Raw genomic sequence first — 18,865 nt, forward strand, 5'->3', positions numbered from 1 at the left:
CAAAGGCCGGACCATCGGCTCTCCTGGAAGCCTTGGCTATCACACTTGTCTCTTAAACTCCAGGCACTCCAGGCACACCGAAAACTCAACCGTCGATAAGCTCACGCGAGCCTAGCACGGGGTATCTTCCGTATCAATCTCTCTCTCTCTTGGAAGTCTTCGAACTCCACACGAACCTGCAAAGCTGCAGACCCCAGCCAGAACGGAGCTGAACGAGTGAACCACGACCAAGACCAACATCCTGAAACGGCGCTGCCTTTCCCCGGGGATGGGATCTCCCTGCGTGACGTATCCGTACCTGGGAGAGAATCTCTGGGCCGTCTTCGCACTCCGGGATACGGGGATTGCCCAAGCCGTTCCTTGTGCCTGCTCGCCGCCATCCCGACTTATCTTTTCCCTCTCCGCCCTGGCCCCTGGAGGCTTGTCCTGCGTTTCTGTTCCCCAAGCCACCCGTCACCGTCCACCCCTTTCTTTTTCGGTGCTGCCGCATGAGATCATACACTCCCACATACCTTCGTACAACACTGAGAGAGGGTTTGTCGACAATGGCCTGGAACAAGAAAACTTCTCTCCGTCCTTTCCGGGGTGAGAAACCGGACGAAAAGTCTCCTTCTCGCCCACCCGGCTCAGACCTCGAGACCTGGACCTGGAAGTCGATAACCCCCTTACTGCGTAAACAGTATCCGTAGATACCTCGACAAGCAGTTCGTTCCATGTTCCGTGTGGCCGATCTCCCTTCTCACGAGGGGTTTCGGAATTCACAATCAAACAAACTGCTCTCAGCGGAGGGTTTTCTTCCACGTGCGTGCATCAGGGGAGAAAAGAGTGAGAGATAGAGGATAGAAAGGCAGGGCTCCAATAGCCGATGATGATGCTGCTGGGAACAATCCGACAATGGTCACGACTCCAGGAGGGCTTCGTGTCCTCCTGAAGCTGGAGCACGACGCGTCAGAAATACAGCCAGCCGTCGTTTGAATGTGGCCGTTGCTCCCCGATTCAGTTTCCTCCTCGCGATGCAAGAGGTCGTTTCTGCTCATGGTGTCGTGGCAGCAGACCTTCTCACCTCCCCTTTCCCGTTCCCGTCAACACCCTCCTTTTCGTATTCCACCCGGCCCGATCTTTGTATCCGTAGACCCCTTCCCGCATCTGGGCTGCATCTGCATCTGTCTGCATCCGCATCTAAGACAAGAAAAACTGACACAAAGTTCTTCGTGACTGCAGAATCTGAGATGGTGGCGGGTCTGCAGCCTCACCTTCTTTCTCTCTTTTTTTCGGCCTCCTGCCTGTTTCCGCTTCCACCTCGTGAACAAGGTGGCCCAACCGCTCATTCCCCATTCGCCTGGACCGGTTCGCACTTCTCACTCCTACTGCGTACTGTGGCACAAAAAAGGCGTTCCCAACGAGGTATCGCAAGAGGACAGGGGTCGGAACCGTGGAAGGGGTTGCTCTGCATCCGCGGCCGTGGCTACTGCCCCTCGCGGTCACACCGGCGGCGCGGCATGGCGTGAGTTGTGGATACCAAGAGGTTCCAAACCCAGCTCCGGGGGTTGGCAGACTCGAGGAAGAGAGTGGGAGAGAGTCAAGGGCTCCTCCTCCCTCCGGCTAAAATGGGTGGATGCGAGATATGTGACAAGACCTGCATCGTGACGGTTGCCACGGGTATGCCTATCGTTAGGCGAGAAAAAATCCCACTGAGAAAGCCCACAGGTAGAGGCCGCCGCCCAGCAAAAACACCACCTAGACCAGTCTCGTAGTGTACTTTGTGCGAATACGGATACCCAGGTGACAGTCGTTACGTATCCGGGTATAATCGCTTGAAGCCTCCCAATACGTAAAGGTAGATACTGCCCGTCATTTCTCTTTTGCAATATCGCTTCTTGCGACTAAGGAGAAATAAAAGATCCATCCTCGTACTGGGCGAACATCTTCAAGGGCGATAAACTTTCCCGAGTGGAAAGCTTAGTATAGCAAAGGATATTGAATATTCTGCATCTTGAGACCCCTCCCCGAAGGAAAACAGACCGCCAAGCTTGCGGATACCAAACGGCCTCTCAATCTCAATCGCAGAGATCCATGCCTCCATCACCAATAACGGATCCGTCTTATTCATTTCCTCAGGGCCCTCGGAGCTTGAGCCTTGGAGGGGGGAGCTGGGAGCCGTGGGAGCTTGTCCGGCCACCCTTACCCCACACTTGATGGGGGCGCGCTGTCACCCTGTCACAACAGGAACCCACATTCTTCTGGAAGCCCGTGTCCAACCGGAGTCCAAATAGCCAGCAGGGGTCTCGCTCGTTTCTTCGGTGGAAGGGGGAGGGGGGAAAGGGGATGGTTGGAGATTGAAAGGGGCTGCAGCAGTTCTTCGTTATAGCGCTATATGTGGCGTTGCCTATGATAAGATGCGAGCTATCGCGCTGGGAATATCCGTACAGTTTGTGTAATATTTGCCGATATTTGTCTGGGCTTCCTCCGGCCGGGGGGGGGGGGGGGAGAGCCTGAGAGGTTTGTGAAAGTTCAGCCTGGGATGGGTCGGGCTGTGCAAGAACAGGTGCGCTTCCCTCGTGCCGTCGTGAAACAGCCCGAATGTATGGCTACGGGCTTTTAGACAATGCAGTATTTGGTCACGGTTGTTGACGAACAGGAGATGACCTCGTTCCTGGAAGACGGGAACGATTGTCTCGCTAGCCCAGGCTGGTGCAATGGGCGTTGTTTGGCCTGGGCCCCTGGGCTTGTAAGCTCTGACAAACGAATGCTTGGAAACTCACTGAGCAGCAAGTAGGCAAGGCAGTGCAGGGGTGAGGCCATGAAGGTTCGCTGAATGCTGATTCTATCAAGGCCTAGAGGCTGGACTGCTGAACTGCTGGAGGGCATGCTCTAACCTGTGAGTCTGTGAGTCTGTCGCAAGCAGTGATAAGAGCCACGAACAGGGTGTGAAATGCAAAGTGATGCCGTTTTGGAGGGCCAGATTCCGCAGCGAAGGACTTCGGCCACGGAGGATGCGCCGGAGGATGGGCACCTTTCGAGTATGGACGCTTCCTCCCCGACTTGATCTGGCCCTCTCTGTCTACCACGTTGGAGGGATCGCGGTTTCGCACCACTGCAGGTGCGTCGTGACCTTGCCCTTGAAGCTTCATGGACCAGCAGCAACCGCGGAGCGCACCCGTTGAAGCCAAGACCGGGAAAAGGGGGGCCAGTCTGCCAGTGTCGGCCTGCCCCTCCCAGCCTAGCTCATCTTCATACATATTGGTGGTAGTGGTGCGGCGTGGCCGAGCTGTGACTGGATAAGGGCCCCCCCAGATCACGCTGGATAGCGTTTTCCCAAGCAAGAGGGACGCTAACAATTCAAGCTTAGCAGGGAGCGTTGCCGGAAGCCAGGCTCAACGCGTGGCTTTTCTCACTCTTCCTCTTTTTCTTTGCGTTGGGGCCCGAGGGGAGGGATTGAGCATCGGTCTTGCTCCGAAGCGGGGGTGGCCGGCCGAGTTCGCCAAGAGAGGGGCCAGGAGGACGGTGCTTCTTGCAAACCTCTCTAGAGACCGCCAGAGACCGGATCGGTGCCGAATGACCGAATACCGGATATGAAAGTGTGGGAATACTGCCCGAAAGGTTAGCCTTGATCCTGCGCCGGGAGGGCTCGGTCTGGCACCGAGAGCCATTGCGAGAGGGCCGTATGCGTGGTAGAGATGTCTAGAAGGCTTACACTGCTCGTCGGAAGAGGCCCGTGTTTGAGCGTTGCGTGCTCTGTCAACTCATGATGATGGCACGCATACTGCTACTGCAAGCCGCGGTCTGTTTGTGCGTTGCCGTAGATTGCAGCAATGCAATGTAAGTGAGAGCCTTGGTAGGACAAGGGCCGGGGGAGCACAAGTCCGATCGCGTTTTCCGCGCTAAGAATTAATTGAGGGGCACCGACAAGATCTTGACATGACAGCCTGGGAACGTTGGCCAAACTTTAACCTCGGGTTAGTTTAAGGCAGCGAGAGAGAGGAGGGAGAGTGTGGGCGAGTCCATGGTATCCGTAGCTTGAGGATTGAAGGGTCTCGCCTGACGTCTATTCCCTTCATCTCCACTAGCCTCTGACAGTACTACAACTCCCACAGCGTGTCATGGTGATTGCAAAGCGATGAATCTAATGGTAAATCGACATTCCTGTCATGGCTGTCGTCTATCGAATGCAATGCCTCTGCAAAATCAGCTTGTCTTACGGGTTACGAAGTCGTTGCGGTGTTATTAGTTGACAAAGAGAAAGGGCCTGTCAACCATGTGGCTCCGGCATTTGCGCTGCTGTAATCGTCGGAGAAAATTGGAAACTTGGATGGGATTGACTGCTGATCTCTCCCGAATATGCCCGTTGACATGCAGGTCCCGAGACGGGTGCCAAAGTCAAAAAATATACGACGAAATAATACTCCGCATGTTGATCCCTTTTGTCATGGGCCACCCGCATCCATGTCGGGACCTCTCAGGAAATCTCCTCAACTCTTCAACGTGTGGTAATCTCGCCAGGTTAGCATCTCTAGTCCGAGACTGCGGCCTACCAGGGACAAAGTTGTAGGGTTGGCTAGCCGCTCAAATCTGCGCCCAATTGCAGTTTTGTCAAGGGGTTTGCCACGTTTTGCAAGTTGAGTCTTGACTCTTGTGCCATAGAGTGATGCTTCGCCCTCCACCTTTCGTGACAGTGTTTCTAGGGGTCGCATCCCCCGGCTTCGCAATTGCCCCCCCCTCAAGCAGCTCATGAATACTACCTTCATGTGTTGGTAGCCTGGGTCTCGGGGCCTCGAGGTGACGCCGTTCGGGGGTAGATACTCAACATTAGTCGTTCCCCCATCGTTAGCCTTGCCTCTATCCAGACGCCTTGAACCGTAACTACGGTTGTGTGGCTTCGCTTCTGACGGGGATGAGATCGGCCTCCTTCCCCGTATCGTAGCTGTTATAGAGAGATTATCCGCACTTGTGATTTCCTTGCCACTGACGAATAATAGGTTGCAGATGACTACCAGGTCAAGTTTCCTGGATGAAACGCTGTTTCGACCCCGCACTTGAAGCAGGCGAAGGCGTGTCTGCCACCTACTACTCGAGCCTCGGAAACGCTAGAATAGAACCTCTCTTTAGGGGACAATGATGCTTGCAATACCACGATCAGACATACTGTCAACCAGAAAAGTGGCAGGTCCTATGTGATATGACGATTCGCTCTTGCGTCGGAGGCTTGACCGCTGCCTATTACAGGAACCTGGTGGAAGCGAGAATTGGCAGAGGACTCGCCCATGGTCCATGATTGCTTGGTAGTTTGGTCTAAACAGTTCGCCACAGAGTTGACGCGTCTTCGAAGTTCTGTAAACTGTCTATGATGTGAGCGAATCCACATCCTCCTTTTGTTGCAAGGTTGCAACCTAGTGGCGTATCAGTCAGCGTGCGAATAGGGGCATAGTGTTGTCAACGTGTCACACGGTCCATCGTTGAGATCAACTGGGGAAGAAACCAGGCTTGATCGAGCCAGAAAGTCGTTGAGAGGGCTTTGGTATAGACCTCTCTCTATGTGGGATGTGTGCAAACAGCCGTATCCCGAGACTGTTGTAAAGCGAGTTTCGAGGGAGTTGTAAGCGATGTGAGGCAATGGCGCTAACCATGGGTCTGCGACGAACCAGACTCTAGTGCCTGCCATTACTATGTGTATTATAAGCTTGGTATGCCAGGAATATCGGAACGATGGCAGGTTGTCTCAATGTCAGATCCTTACTTTGCTTGGTGTAGCTAGGTCCCGTGAAGGAAGATGCCTGCTGTTGTGTCCGTACTGTGTTGTTCCTCAAGAGCGTGGGGGCTTTCAGTGCCTGAGATTACAATGATTGCTGCCCATACTCGCAATGATGGCGCCCTACTATCCCCTCACTCGAGGTGCCACCACCTTATCTCCACTGAGGTTGTTTAGAAAGCTTGTTTCCGGCATATGAAGTTGCTTCCTGGTAGATGGATGCCGGCTAACAAGATCAGAGGTCGTCTCATCATCGTCAACGGTCTGCGGCCGGACATGATAGCGACCTGGACAGGACGACACAAGTGAACCTCGACACATCTGAACGCGTATATCGAAGGCTGTATGGGCGGCGTTGATTTCTCAGGAATAAGCTACACATAAGCCTGCTGCTGTGGTTTCGGTCCTCATTGACGTGATGCGGCACTTGGAAGTTTGCAGAGTTATCGGCACTTGGTCGGTGGAGAATGACTGACCCAGACAACGCGAGATAAGATGGAAGAGTGGATGGTGCAGTTAGCTAGCTGGATCCAGATAGCGAGAGGATAGACGGCATTGTTCAGCGTCAGTGTTTCACTGGGCGAAACCCTCAGTTTGCTCAATACAGCGCCAGCTCAGCAGATCTCACAAGATCTTCGAGGCCCGGGCCACGAGTTCTTCCTGTCAGTTGTTGACGTAACTCTAAAAACCCTCAATTTTGGCCGACCGCTGCGCGCCAACACAGTATCCATTCGCAGTGCAACATCTGTATCATGGCGTTGTGGTTCATTTTCTTGTCTGTTGCCGCTGTTCCGCTGAGGATTTGCCTCGTGGTCCCATGACTATGAGAATGGTGAGTTCCGAGTGCGAACTCCTGAGAGTACCGCAGTCATCTCCACCATGCATCATTTCTCTATGAATTTTCGTGACTCGTTTGCAGCATAAGCGATGTGAAAAATGCGACGTCGTTGCAGAGATGGTCCTAAGTGCGGGGTGTAAAAAGTCGCCCCAGTCCGTGTGAATGTGACGACGCTGGAGCATCGCAGCGCGCCAGCACGGTCATGAACCAGGTTGTAGCCGGCCGATCTCAACGCGGATGCGTCCGCGCACACTGACCACCAGACCTGGCTATCTCTGGCCCTAATGAAGGCGGAAATCCCAAATCAGGTGAAATATTGATGGTTTCGTGTCAAGTATGCCGATGATGTGTCCTAGCCGCGATTGTCTTTATGAGCCGAGCTTTCGAGATGAAATATTGGTCTCTCTCGTCAAGTTGTCGGATATGAGGTTCCTCAACTAGGCGAATATATTCTACTGAGGCCCGTCTTACAATACAACGGTGCGATATTGACATCACTCAGGATCCACGACCCCGGCGCTCTGCTCGTTGCAAAACGGTAAACCCAGTCGATTTCGATATTGTCCTGCCACCGCTCTACGGAGTACACGTGCGAGGTGAGTAAAGCCCCCCTGCATTAATGAACGGCTGGAGCCTTGATATCTCGGGGAGCCAGTGTCGAGATGGGTCGTCGACAGGGGAGCTTCGTTGGGAGGTAGAGAGGCCAGGGGCCCTAGCAATTGCTCAGGATAGGGGAGTGGCTAGGGGCGGAGATCAACCTATTTCAGACATGTATGCTGCACCTTCAAGGATACCTGGTTCCACCCAGGTTCTCATCAGTCCCACCGAAGGATGGGAGCCTGAGGAGGTCTCGACAAGTTGATCTTCGTCTCAAGATGGACGAGTGTTTGTGTCCCGTATCCGTACTCCGTACCTCCATTCACCGTCGTCCAAGGTGCAGTGAGTTGCTGTACAATGAGAATAACCATGAACATCTCCGTGGTGGCCTCTCTTCTCCCAATTTCGTGACATCGCTGATCATAGTCTGAGATATTCCAAAAAACAGACGGTGCTGTGCAAAACCATTAGAGTGTGAACCCCACGCCTCATAGTGCAAGCTGCTTTCTTATTCCAATTCTTCAAAGACGTCTCAGTTCCGTGTAAGCCGCCTCGTGCATAAGTTATTGGCAAGTTGAAGAAACCCCGCGTTGTTCGGATAGGCGCCGATGCCCGTCAGCACACGGTCGTCAAATTGCGTTAGAGTGCTATGGCTTGAGTCAAGTTTGACCTCACTTAACTCCTCATACTCTCATATGCTCCATCATACCTATCCGCGCCGCAGAAACTGACGTTCGGGCCACTGAGAGGAGACAGAGACGTGGAAACCAGGTTGATCTTAATGGCAAGGTCGCTGTTGGGCTCGTGGAAGATGAACCAGGGGTCCCTTACCTCGGGAGCGAAGTCCGGCCAACGTGGTTACCTAGACTTCCTGGTCGATATTCGTAAAGTGAAAAATATTTGGTACTCCGTCAGTCCGTACGGACAAACGTGTAAGGATCGGTAGGTTCGAACGCTTTCAAGGGCTGCTCGGACAACACCAAGACTCTAGCTACTAGCGGTGTGATCATTGTTGAAGGCGTTCAAGACACCCATGCGAACTCATGACCGGAGCCGAGATTCGCAGCCTATTTTTCACGGAGATTGCGGCTGGGTCGAGACGGCTCGGAGCGCTTCAGACTCAAGTGCGCAGGATGCACGGTAGTATTCGTCAATTGCGGGCACGTCGTCCGCACGTTGCTCTGGTCCAGGATGAATATAGAATGGGCTAGTGGTCGATCCATCAGCCTTCGCCATAAGCAACGATGAAGTGAATAAAACGCTTTGACAATTGTGACCGGCTCAGCTGTCATTTTGAGCATGGCGTATTTTTTCTAGGTCCTGTTGTTTCCGCCCCTAAGAACGAAGAGGAGGGGAAAGGGGAGTCATAGCGAAAAACGGCAATTGGGGTTGGCTGTGTTTGACAGACCGGGAGGATCCTAGGCAGCTCAGCGATCCAAAGGCGCCGTTGTTTCCTTGAGCAGTATTGGTGATACGATTAACGTCAAGAACGTGGAGACGGGAACAAGTGCTGGGCCGCTCATAGTGCTGGACCAAAAAAAGCTTGGCGACTGGAATCCGGCGAGCGTTCCGAGCGGGAGTCGTAGGTAAATTAAGGTGAAACCAACTTCCGATGGTGAGGTAGGAGCTGTGGGATACAACCGATGACTAGACGAATGGACCCGTTGACCCAGAGCCATAGGTATGCAATGTTGCTTCAACGGATGGAGAGCTGTGTTTAACGCTGCCCACGTCGATGACGCTGGGCTGGCGGATTCGTGACACTCGTTGGCATGTCGCCATGCAAGTGACAGAAGTCTAAGCAGCCGAGAATCGAAGCCACCGGGCGCAATCTAGAAAGACTTGAGACCGTCTGTCGTGCCCTAAGGACAAACTTTAAGCCATTGGTGCTGAAGGGTCTATTCTTTCGAAGGGTTTGTCCACGGCCTGTGTCGATGTCAAAGCTCGAAGCCCCAACGTCAATCTCTTGTTAGTGCCATCGGGACCGAAGGCTTAGTTTGACTCGCCGCTTCCCGAGTCTCCGAGTGAACAGGCTTTGACCTAGTACAGCACTAAACGCTCTCCTGTTGATGAAGCCATAATTATAAGTGGACTTCCGCCTCGTCGTTGATGAAGTCGAACATACTGGCTACTTTAGCTGTCGGATTTACCACTGTCCATTGCGAAGCGATAAATTCAGATTTTGGATGGACCGCAGAGGATGATACCTGAAGTTTCGGTACCATTACGTCGTCGATGGTAGCTCTCTCGATATGCTTGTTTGGTCGTCCAATCCTCTTCGTCCGTTGGGGTCATCATTCATGCGACTTCATGCAAAGCCTCCCCGCTGTGTGCCTGTGCGAGTTTGACATTCGGCCAATACCGTAAATTCTCCGACTCATATCATTGGATTGCCAGGGCATCCCCTCCCGACTAAAGCGGATGCATCCTGGCAAGTTCTTTCCAATCGCTGCGAGCTTGAATACCGAGACGGTCCAGATCAGCCAGCGAATCGCAGCTGATGGCGAATGATGTGAGGCCTTCACGCAGGCTCTTTAGCTGATGCGCTCTTCGCCTAGCTGAAATTGGGAATGCCAGAGCGTCCACTTGTAGTCCACGTGTGATTATTGCTGGACAAAGTCAGTGTCAAACATGAGAAGTAGCTCGATGCAACGGTGCCGAAAGATCAGTCTAGAGACGCCATCTATCCTCAATCGTAAGGGTGGCTGGAAACGTACTTGATGGCATGAATCTTTTCTCTGCTGTTCTCGCGCTTACACGAAGCTAGAAACAAGAATGGCATTAAGGCGATAGCGTTCGTTGGCTCGCGGCTCGATCAGCAAGCAAGTTTCGTTCTTCCGCGGGTGGTGACATCGGCTGCGGTGAGAGGGACGTGCGACCCAAAGAATGGCGCAGCGCTTGATGCGTGCTGCGATGCAGCGAGAAAGAGGCTGTGATCAAGAGAGCGAGGTAGGCGCGAGTGCAATAGGATGGACCGGTCGAAGCATGATGTGGTAGCAGATGTCCGAAATGTTTTGCTTAAACGGCCGTTCGTCACCTGAGGGAGACGACGGCGTGACTTCTCACCATGGTAGCAGAATGAGACAGTACAACAAGGTGGCCCTGGAGCACGTCTGTGTTGTTGCTTTGTGGGATGGTGAAGCAGACATCCACTAGAAATTGATGGTGTTGAAAAGGCAAGATGAAGTCAAGCTTGCACTAGAGGTAAGGTAGGGTGGGTTCTCGTGTAAGCGAATGGTGCTATTCGTAGAGGGACGTTTTTCGTGATGATGATGATCGTCGCTTGGGCACGCACATGGAGTGTGGAGAGAGTCATGGATTGGTAGTCAGGTGGATTCGATTGCGAATCTGACTTTGAAAGGCGCATTGCGATAATAGATTTTTGGAAGAAACAAGCCGGTCGTGAGGCCATGAGTCGGTGTTTAGCGCGTTTCTTGATTCTCGTGTTGGTGGCGGTGGTACCGCGGATTGCCCATAGCTGAGAGGGGCAAGACAAGAGACGACAAAATGACAAGGATATTGTTCGCACAGAGACGATGTTGAAGACGGCTGACTGCCGCACCACTGTGTTCCCGTACGTGGAAATGGCACATTATGGGAAGGAACCGAGTCAACTCAGCCCCTCAGTCTCTGTGTCTCCGCGCTGGGACTTGCCAGAAGCGCGAGGCATCTACCTGGTTGAAAGAAGCAAGTGCGACTCGTATTATCTGGGTTGGGAAAGGTCGAGGTCGTTGCAAGCAGGAACAAGAACGGTCCAGGCCTCCAAAGGCAGGGAAGTTGGGTGGTCGAGACTTGAGAGGCAATTCTGAGGTAGTAGCCTAGTGTCCATGTGCTCAATGCTACTATCTCATACCTGCCCCTCCCTATTCTCATAGACTGTAGACCGTAGCTGGCAACTTGAGCACAGATGAACTTGAAGAGACAGACAACCTGAAAGCGTTCCAAATTCACGAAGACGTTACCCCTTGAACGGAGACTATCTTGAGATAGAGCCAAGTAGAGTCGGAAACATCACGCCAGGGTATTCTTTCGGTCATCTCCTGTTCCGGTAACTTGTTGGACATCTAGACAATCACAAACAGGTCCGAGTGCTTCAGGTTATTAGTAGAAGCGTTACATTCACAACCTGATTTCTTGTACGCAGTACTGTGTCTGTGGCAAGTGGTGGCTTTCAACCCACTGCTGTGGCGACGCTACCTTACTTCACCCTGAGGTGTGCTGCAAAGTCCCTGGCAAGCCGCAGGAGAGAGACTTGAAGGCGAGGTGGACAAGTCTGGGTGAAGTGTATATAGATGGTGCTGTTGGTGTAGCAGAGAACCCTTGACTTACCACCCGCCCGGTCTACTCCCACCACCAAAATCTTGAGAAAAAAGGTTATCAGACGGGTAATATGAACTAGCATGACGGGCATCGGTTATTCGGAGAGGAACATTGAAGAGGGGAAGGATGCCATGTGCGCCAGTGCGTCGTTACAAACGCCATCGATGAGGATTCCCGGTAAGGTACGTATCGCGCTTACCTTTGCAGTTTTCCATTGCTGGAGCATCCCGGACGAATAAGGTGCAGTTGGAGTGGGGATGGATGGATGGATGCTGAGAGTGGGGTGACGGAAACCTTTGCAGTCGAGGGCTCGAGGCAAGCACGGTACGTATCTCTAACTGGCACACTCAGTAAGGTGCCTTGAGGTAAGTAGGCTCCTCTGTGCTCCGGGATCTCGTCACTGTCCGTCCAGGTTGACGTTCTCGCAGAATCCCAGGCACCGGAATCTCCATATTTTCCTGAGTAGGACCCCCGGTCAGAGAGAGTGGATCCTTCCCACCTCATTTTCTGTGCTTGCAGTAGGTAGGTACGGACAGGTAAGTACCTCTCTCCTTCGCGCAGACGTTCTTGCTCTTTTTCGCCGTTGTTCTGAACTTTTGGCAACTACGAGCCAATCCAATGGACCGCCCCTGCCTCTTGACACTCGAGCTAGTACTTGGTCTATAGGGGTAAGTTTAAACTCCCTACCAGGTAGCGTGGGTCTGGCCAGGGTAGAGCAGTGACTCTCAATGGCCAAATTTGTGTTCGACGTGCACAAGAATCTCGAAAGTAATGCTGCTGATGTAATCTCGAAAAGCACGGGCGAAGATACCTGACAAGGGGGTTAAACTTTGGCCTGATACCGTAGTACATAGTGGGCGTGGCTTTTCTGGTTGTGCGGCGTGCAGCGTGCTCAAGCCGTTTCAACTTGTCCCCGTCCTAATGTCCTTCCCTCCCACTTTTCACCATTTTTACCCATGCAACCTGGAAGCTGCAGAAAAACCACTTGCACATGTTGCAGATGCACCGCGACGCAACAGATTGCGGATGGGGATGGTGCACACTCTCTGCACATCTTTTCCCACTTTGCACATCTGTACCTTATTCGCACTTCGACCTCTCCACCACCTCCATTCATAACCGTAAACACTACTCCCTACACAGCAGTAGTGCACACTATCCCACATACTCACGACGACACTCTCGAGCTTTGTGAAGACCTGACCTGAATACACACCCACGGAGTAGTCGTCCACGCACAACACAATTACACTTTAAGTTCCTGCTAGCGTGACGTCCCTCTTCCTCTGTTCCACACCCACTCTTCTCCTTCTCTGTCTTGGACTTGTCGCCATCCACTTCGTCCTACGGCGTGGCCCTTGTCCATTTCTGGTTCCTTCACCCCTACTTCATACTGCCCTATTCCTAATTTTGCTTCTTGTCCGGCAGTCGGACATAGCTTCCCTCGTGTTTCGCCCAGTTCGTAGGACTCTGACTGGGTCTCAAGTTGCAATTTCGGTCCTAACCTGCTCTGGAGAAGCTTCAAGGAAGCACGTTGGAAGCAACACACTCAATCACTCATCGTCTCTTCGAGCCTTGGAGGTGCTTGCATCTGCATCACGGACGGTCACTCCTCGACTCGACACCTCGCCGCCGCCATGTCCTCTCCTGTCTGTTTCCTACCTTACCCGTTGTCCCCGTTGCGGCTTGCCTTCCTTGCCCCCCGTCCTGCAGTAGACAACTCCAGCTGCAGACTACGGAGTATGCGTACGGTGGCAGCTGCAGCAGTGCAGACATCAAAACTCCACGTTCCCGGCTAGTACCTTAGACACTCTCGCTCGCACTGCCCAAGAACGTTGCTTCCCATGGGACATCCCCGTTGCCCGACAAACGCACTCTGGTAGTCTATCTGGTGCTATCCGTTTTCTTACCACATTTCCTGCCTTTGATACTGAGAAAGACCATCCGTACCGTCTTCTTTTTCATATTCTTACTTCTTCTTCCTCTCATATCTACCTGAATCCTCGTAACTGAGCTACGTAACGTACCTTGATACAATCGATACTCGCATCCTTCAAACGCCCTCCTTTTGCTGCCTCCATGCTGGTCTAAAGATACCTCAAGGTTTGTCTTCTTCCTCTGATCTTTACTCTTGTCCGTATCGTCCTCGACTCAGCTCCGTCACCTTTCTGTTTCTATTCCTCACCCCCAGTTCGCCCCAACTCGTGCCGTCCCCCCCCACACCCCCTGGTCTCTCTTCTCTCTCTGTCTTTTCCCACGTCTGCATCCCCCCCTGTCATACTGGCCCAGGGCCCAGGGCCCAGGGCCCATAGCCTCCCGGTCGAGAAAGAGTCAAGGCTCCCTGTTAGAAAACAGACCGACCTGCATATCGAAGCAACCGAAGGGGACCCCCATGTCAAGTTCAAGTCGAGCTTTTTTCTTCCCTCTTCTCCAGTCGGGTTCCTCTCCACTGCATAAGACATATATAGCCTCACTGCTCGACTTCTTCGTCCAAGGTGCCATTGTTCTACTATAGCGTGGGACCTATAGCTTCCCTGTCCTTGGCTATAGCTGTGCCAGATCTACTCCTGACCTGTACCAGCTGTCATCTATCCCTCACCCTCAGAACCCTGTCCCTTTTCTCTCAATGGCTCACATCGCAAGCTGTATGCTCGATGAAGGCGAGTCCGCCAACCCGCCGTATATAGTGAAGCCGCCCTCCCCACTACTCCCAATGGATTCGGTACGGACATCGCTCTTTTATTCCAACTACCTACACGTCCTCTATACCTATGAGTTATTCTTTAGCTGACCACGTCTTGGGATTCTCTCAGACATCACAAGCACCACCATTGTCATCATCATCAGATCACAAGCCCTTCGTGTGGAGGATGCACCACCCAGACACCCGGAAGTACCAGCTCTTCCCAAAGGATCGCCAGCAACGGCCACCAAACAAGAGCCTCGACCCCGAGCAAGCCTTCGCCCTCGCCATGGGACAGAACGACAAGACCGAGAAGCCCTGCACCAGCAGCGGTTCACTCCGCCTGCGCATCAAGGAACACAACCTCATTAGACGGCGTAAAGTCAGCATCCCCGAATTGGGCCCCATGACGACTGTCCAAGAGGTTCCCATGGATTCACGTAAGTATCTGCCCTTCAGCTTTATCAAGCAATACATAGCTAACAAGCTATAGCCACTATTCCGGGACGTCCACCGCTCCACGAGAGATCTGTTAGCGCACCAGGACACCACATCAAACAGCACAAATCGAACGGATCCGTCTCATCGATAGCCGCGGCCGACGCCGATAGATCTGGTTGCACCACTCCAGCCCGCTCACCAGACCGACACCAACGATCTACCTCAGAGAGCCAGACTCCCCGCCAACCCGCCTCGCCGAAGCAATTGGCGCCTCTCGTCATTCCTACCCACATTGGCAACGTGCCGCGTCTTGCCAGACAAATCTCCCACAACCGCATGCGATCCGGCAGCACCGGCCAAGACTCTTCTCAGTATTCCGCCCGCGCCGATGATTCACCTAGATCACTTGCCCGAACTCCGTATACGCCTTTGACCGCCTCCACCGCCCTCACGACTCCATTGTCCGCCTGCCCAACTTTTATGTCCGCCACAACTCCCGTGTCTGCTCCCATTATGGAGGAACGTAGCTCGACGAAGCCCTGGGAGTTGAACTACAGCCAAGACGCATCCACCCCTGTCCAGCTCAAGAGCGAGAACTCTGCGTCACCTGGTAACGACGGCACACAAAGGCCGTTTGTTCACAGCCACAGGAGAGGTCAGTCTGAGTCTGGCAGTATCATGGACCGGGGACGGCCACGGAAGCGAAGCGAATCACGAAACAACAACGTTCTCATCCCCAAGCGAAGCTGCTCAACAAGAAATAAGAGTGCTGAACGCCGGGCTTTCGAAGAGCTTCCTAGTGGATTCCGAGCCGGCGAGGCACCCAGCCATATCGAGCAAGACGAACTGGCAGCTTTGCAAAAGCAGGCCTTCGGACAGGCTTCCCGATTTGAGGTACTCAGAAAGGAGGATGTTGAGCTCCTTTCAAGGGTAAGGGTCATTCTGTGCCTCATTATCGAACAGCGAAAACTGACAGTATACACAGGAACTTCGTCAGCTCGATGAGCGCACCGAGTATCTGCGCCGCACCTACAACTCTCTGCGAGCTGGTCGGCGCAATCTGCACTCTCGTATCTGCCAGTATCTCCGCTCTCCTCGTACGGCTAGATTTAGCACAGACTCGATGCTTAAGCAAGAGGAAGCTCTCGCTGAGCTCGATACGTCGATCGACGATTGGGTGAACAAGCTGGAACAGGCTGAGAACCGTCGTACACGGGTACGCCAAAAGCTTCTGGAACACGTCGCTGCTGCAGCTACCCTCCCCACTCCCGCCGCGACGGCCGCGAGCGAGTCATTGCAGCTCGCCATGGGCATCCGCCCGCCTCCACCAGTGGGTGTTGGAAACATCTCCACTCCTCCTCGAAGCCCCACCAAGAACTCCTTCTCTTCGCACACTGCTAGCAGCTCCCCTTCACCACAACGGGTCGTTGCCCAGGTCCCCAGCACCATCGTCGAGCAACCCGTGATCGAGGAGTGCCCCGTTGCCTCGGTCGACAAGCATGTCTCTTCCTTCAGTCACCGCCGCACCGGCATGGAAAGCATCCGCATCTATGCCGACAGCGACGTGTACGCTCTTCTGGCCGACGTGGAGAATGAGATCACCAAGATGAGCGCTGCCGCAAACCAGACTGAGGCCACTGCGGCCCTGTCGGATGACGAACAGAAGGAGATCCATCGGGCACGCAGTCATGAGGCTCTCAGTGGGCTCGCAAATGAGAAGCCCACCGACGCCAAGGACACCAAGGACACCATCCCGTCTCCTCGCGCGCCTTCCCCTCCAGCCAAGGATAGCCCGGCCGACGACGGAGCCATCTTCCTCACTAGTGCCGTTTTCCGAGGCTAGGAGCCAGCCAGCCTCAGCTCTACCCCATCTTGCTTGTCCAATACGGCAGCAGCAACTATACTGCATTCCATTTCATCTCAATCTTGTTCTGTTTCGAAACCGTTATTCATTTAACGCTTACGCTCCCTACGTCTCAAACGACTTCACGGCTGACCCATTACCTTCCTTTCCCGAGAAGTGCTTTTATTTCTTGCTACATTATCATCACCAACTTGATACCCGTCCGCGACGCTCCTTTTCTTCTGTTCTATTACTAGTTGTTTCATTTATTGGCCGGCGCCACATTACCACCTTCCCTTCATCACATTGTCGTTTCCCTATACCGAAATTATATATTGCATGGTCATCTATTGGGTGTTGGCGGTGCGATCCTTTTCTTGTGGGAAAATGTCTTGGCCCCGGCGTGGACAGACAGCCATTTCTTTTCATGTTACAATACCGGTTGTGTGCAACCTTGTAAGCTAGATCATCACGGTCAGTGGCCGCAGTGTGCCATCTGTACCGCAAAGTCCCTTCCCACGGGAAGAAGCGACAATCAAAAGAAACAAATTTCCAAAACCCACAGTCACCAATTCTGCAATACATTAAACGTGATTCCGTGATGAGCCTCATCACAACAACACTCTAACAGGGTTTCCGGGTCCCTGCCTCGGCCTGTCTCACTTTTTCTTTTTCCGTTTAACGGGTGTTCTTCAACAAAGCTGAAGCTCTCCAGTGTATCCACATGAGGATCTCCAGGGACCGCCTGCCCCCAAAAAGCAAAGTCCCATGGAAACTCTAGCACACTAAACTTTATGACTTACATGATGAGGCGTACCTTATCTTGACTGAACTCCACCGACGACACTTCAGGCGGGTCGAAGGAAAAAGATGATTTGCGAAATGGAACAGTCACCGGAAAGTAGAGTTTGAACAACTTTGGAGACTGTCAATTACGTAGAGTTGACGTCGCTCCGATGAACGGATGATAGACTATCGGGTGATTTACGACTGCAGAGTTTGCGCGTCGTACCGTTTGATTACCGTTCTATTCTACAGACCGTGTGTATTACTATGTGGGCGGGTGGTATGTGTGTTGTGCGACGTCGTGCCTTTGAGTCAAATACTACAGCTTCTTGTCTGATTTAGTTCCATCTTGAGTTCTTCTAATGAGATATAGATAGAAAAAAAGGTCAAGACACAGGACACATTTGGAGTCTAGCAGGCAGTGGTGATCTGTCATTGACTACGGCCGACGGAAAAGACGCTACCGCAATTGCGCGATAGCGTAGGTACGTGAGTGAAGCCGCCGCCGCTGCCGGTGCCGCAAGGGTGCCAAGCTCATTTGACGTGATTTAGTCGCATCCTAATCTTTTATTAGTTGATCCCAAAGTCTTGCTATCAAAAGATCAAGCAGCGTTTAAGCAACGCCAAGCGGGGAACATGATTTAGCGTTTTTCCCAGATCAGATCATGTTTCGATGCCAAGGACGTTCGGCGTGACCGATTTTCCTCCTAGGGTGTCGCGTTGTATAGATGAAATGCAGCGTGACAGCCAAGTTCGTGCATCCGTATCTGAATATCCTGCGTATAAACACCCTAGAAATGATGATGTTCACGGCGACGGTAGAGTTGCAGGAGCGCAACGACGATCGGTGCGGGTTCGTGGGGCTGGTGCGACTTTGTCATGAGTCGTTTCCGGCGCCACGATACAGACGGGCTGAGTGATCCTGACTTGAACCCAGAGCCATGAGGACGCTGAAGGTTCAGAGGCGGCGGGAACGGGATGGTGCGCGCGCGCGCGCGCCCACGCGTGTAACCGTTTCTTTGGTTTAGCACGTTCCGCAGCAAAGTTGCTAACTTGGCTTGGCTGCGCTGCACTCGTTGTGGGGAGAGACCTCCCTCCCACCAGGGGCGTCACTATAAGGAGAGAGTTAGGTTGCGGCTGCCCGCTACGCTTTGCCAAGCAGCGGGTATATCAGCTAGGTTTTCGGTTCATGGCAATCTCGTCATTTGATGTTTGCGATGTTGCGCTGGTGGGTAGTGCGCCCCCAGTGCACTTCAGGTTAAGTCTTGTCTGTTAGAGCAACCTTGCGGCTACTACAGTGCCTGTCGATCCTTCAGCAGGCACCGTTCAGTCGTACGGACAAGGTGCTAGTTTCCGACCACTGTATGGAGGCGAACGCTTCGTAAGGGGTGATCTGGTTTGGTTGGTGCCATGCCCTGGAGTGAGGGCGAGGTTCATGACGGTTCGGGGCAGCCATCTAGTTGCTTCACATAATGTGACATGACGGCACAAAGCTTATTGCTGCAATGCGCGGGATACAAAAGTCTCCGTACATAATCCGGGGGTGGCGATTCGAAATGCGCCGCATGCAAAACGGGAGAGACGCCCGCTCGCAGCCCGCCTTCGGGGAGG

At 53.1% G+C, this 18,865-nt stretch overlaps 4 protein-coding genes across 4 annotated transcripts, besides 2 other annotated features; 1 reads left to right on the top strand and 3 right to left on the bottom strand.

The window, feature by feature from the left end:
* Nucleotides 1–133: 133 nt before the first annotated feature.
* Nucleotides 134–715, bottom strand: CTAM01_00907 (uncharacterized protein; the record flags this gene model as incomplete). The annotated part of the gene is made up of 2 exons (XM_060516953.1): nucleotides 134–360; nucleotides 391–715. 2 exons carry the CDS (start codon nucleotides 713–715, stop codon nucleotides 134–136), a joined length of 552 nt encoding a protein of 183 aa, XP_060388415.1.
* A 1,480-nt stretch (nucleotides 716–2,195) lies between these two features.
* Nucleotides 2,196–2,273: a sequence feature (Short protein (CTAM01_00908, KAK1511978.1) was converted to a misc_feature.).
* A 561-nt stretch (nucleotides 2,274–2,834) lies between these two features.
* Nucleotides 2,835–3,239, bottom strand: CTAM01_00909 (uncharacterized protein; the record flags this gene model as incomplete). The annotated part of the gene is made up of 1 exon (XM_060516954.1): nucleotides 2,835–3,239. The coding sequence occupies one exon, from the start codon at nucleotides 3,237–3,239 to the stop codon at nucleotides 2,835–2,837; it is 405 nt and encodes a 134-aa protein (XP_060388416.1).
* Nucleotides 3,240–4,741: 1,502 nt separating this feature from the next.
* Nucleotides 4,742–4,822: a sequence feature (Short protein (CTAM01_00910, KAK1511980.1) was converted to a misc_feature.).
* A 280-nt stretch (nucleotides 4,823–5,102) lies between these two features.
* Nucleotides 5,103–5,270, bottom strand: CTAM01_00911 (uncharacterized protein; the record flags this gene model as incomplete). The annotated part of the gene is made up of 1 exon (XM_060516955.1): nucleotides 5,103–5,270. One exon carries the CDS (start codon nucleotides 5,268–5,270, stop codon nucleotides 5,103–5,105), a length of 168 nt encoding a protein of 55 aa, XP_060388417.1.
* Nucleotides 5,271–14,028: 8,758 nt separating this feature from the next.
* On the top strand, nucleotides 14,029–16,468 carry CTAM01_00912 (uncharacterized protein; the record flags this gene model as incomplete). The annotated part of the gene is made up of 4 exons (XM_060516956.1): nucleotides 14,029–14,223; nucleotides 14,315–14,624; nucleotides 14,678–15,555; nucleotides 15,611–16,468. Coding segments are annotated over 4 exons (2,241 nt in total), but the record flags the coding sequence as incomplete, so codon positions are not given.
* Between the last annotated feature and the right edge of the window lie 2,397 nt (nucleotides 16,469–18,865).

This window comes from Colletotrichum tamarilloi (genome assembly GCF_030869305.1).
Source record: "Colletotrichum tamarilloi strain Tom-12 chromosome Unknown Scaffold_2.1, whole genome shotgun sequence".
In the NCBI taxonomy this organism is placed as follows: Eukaryota; Fungi; Ascomycota; class Sordariomycetes; order Glomerellales; family Glomerellaceae; genus Colletotrichum; species Colletotrichum tamarilloi.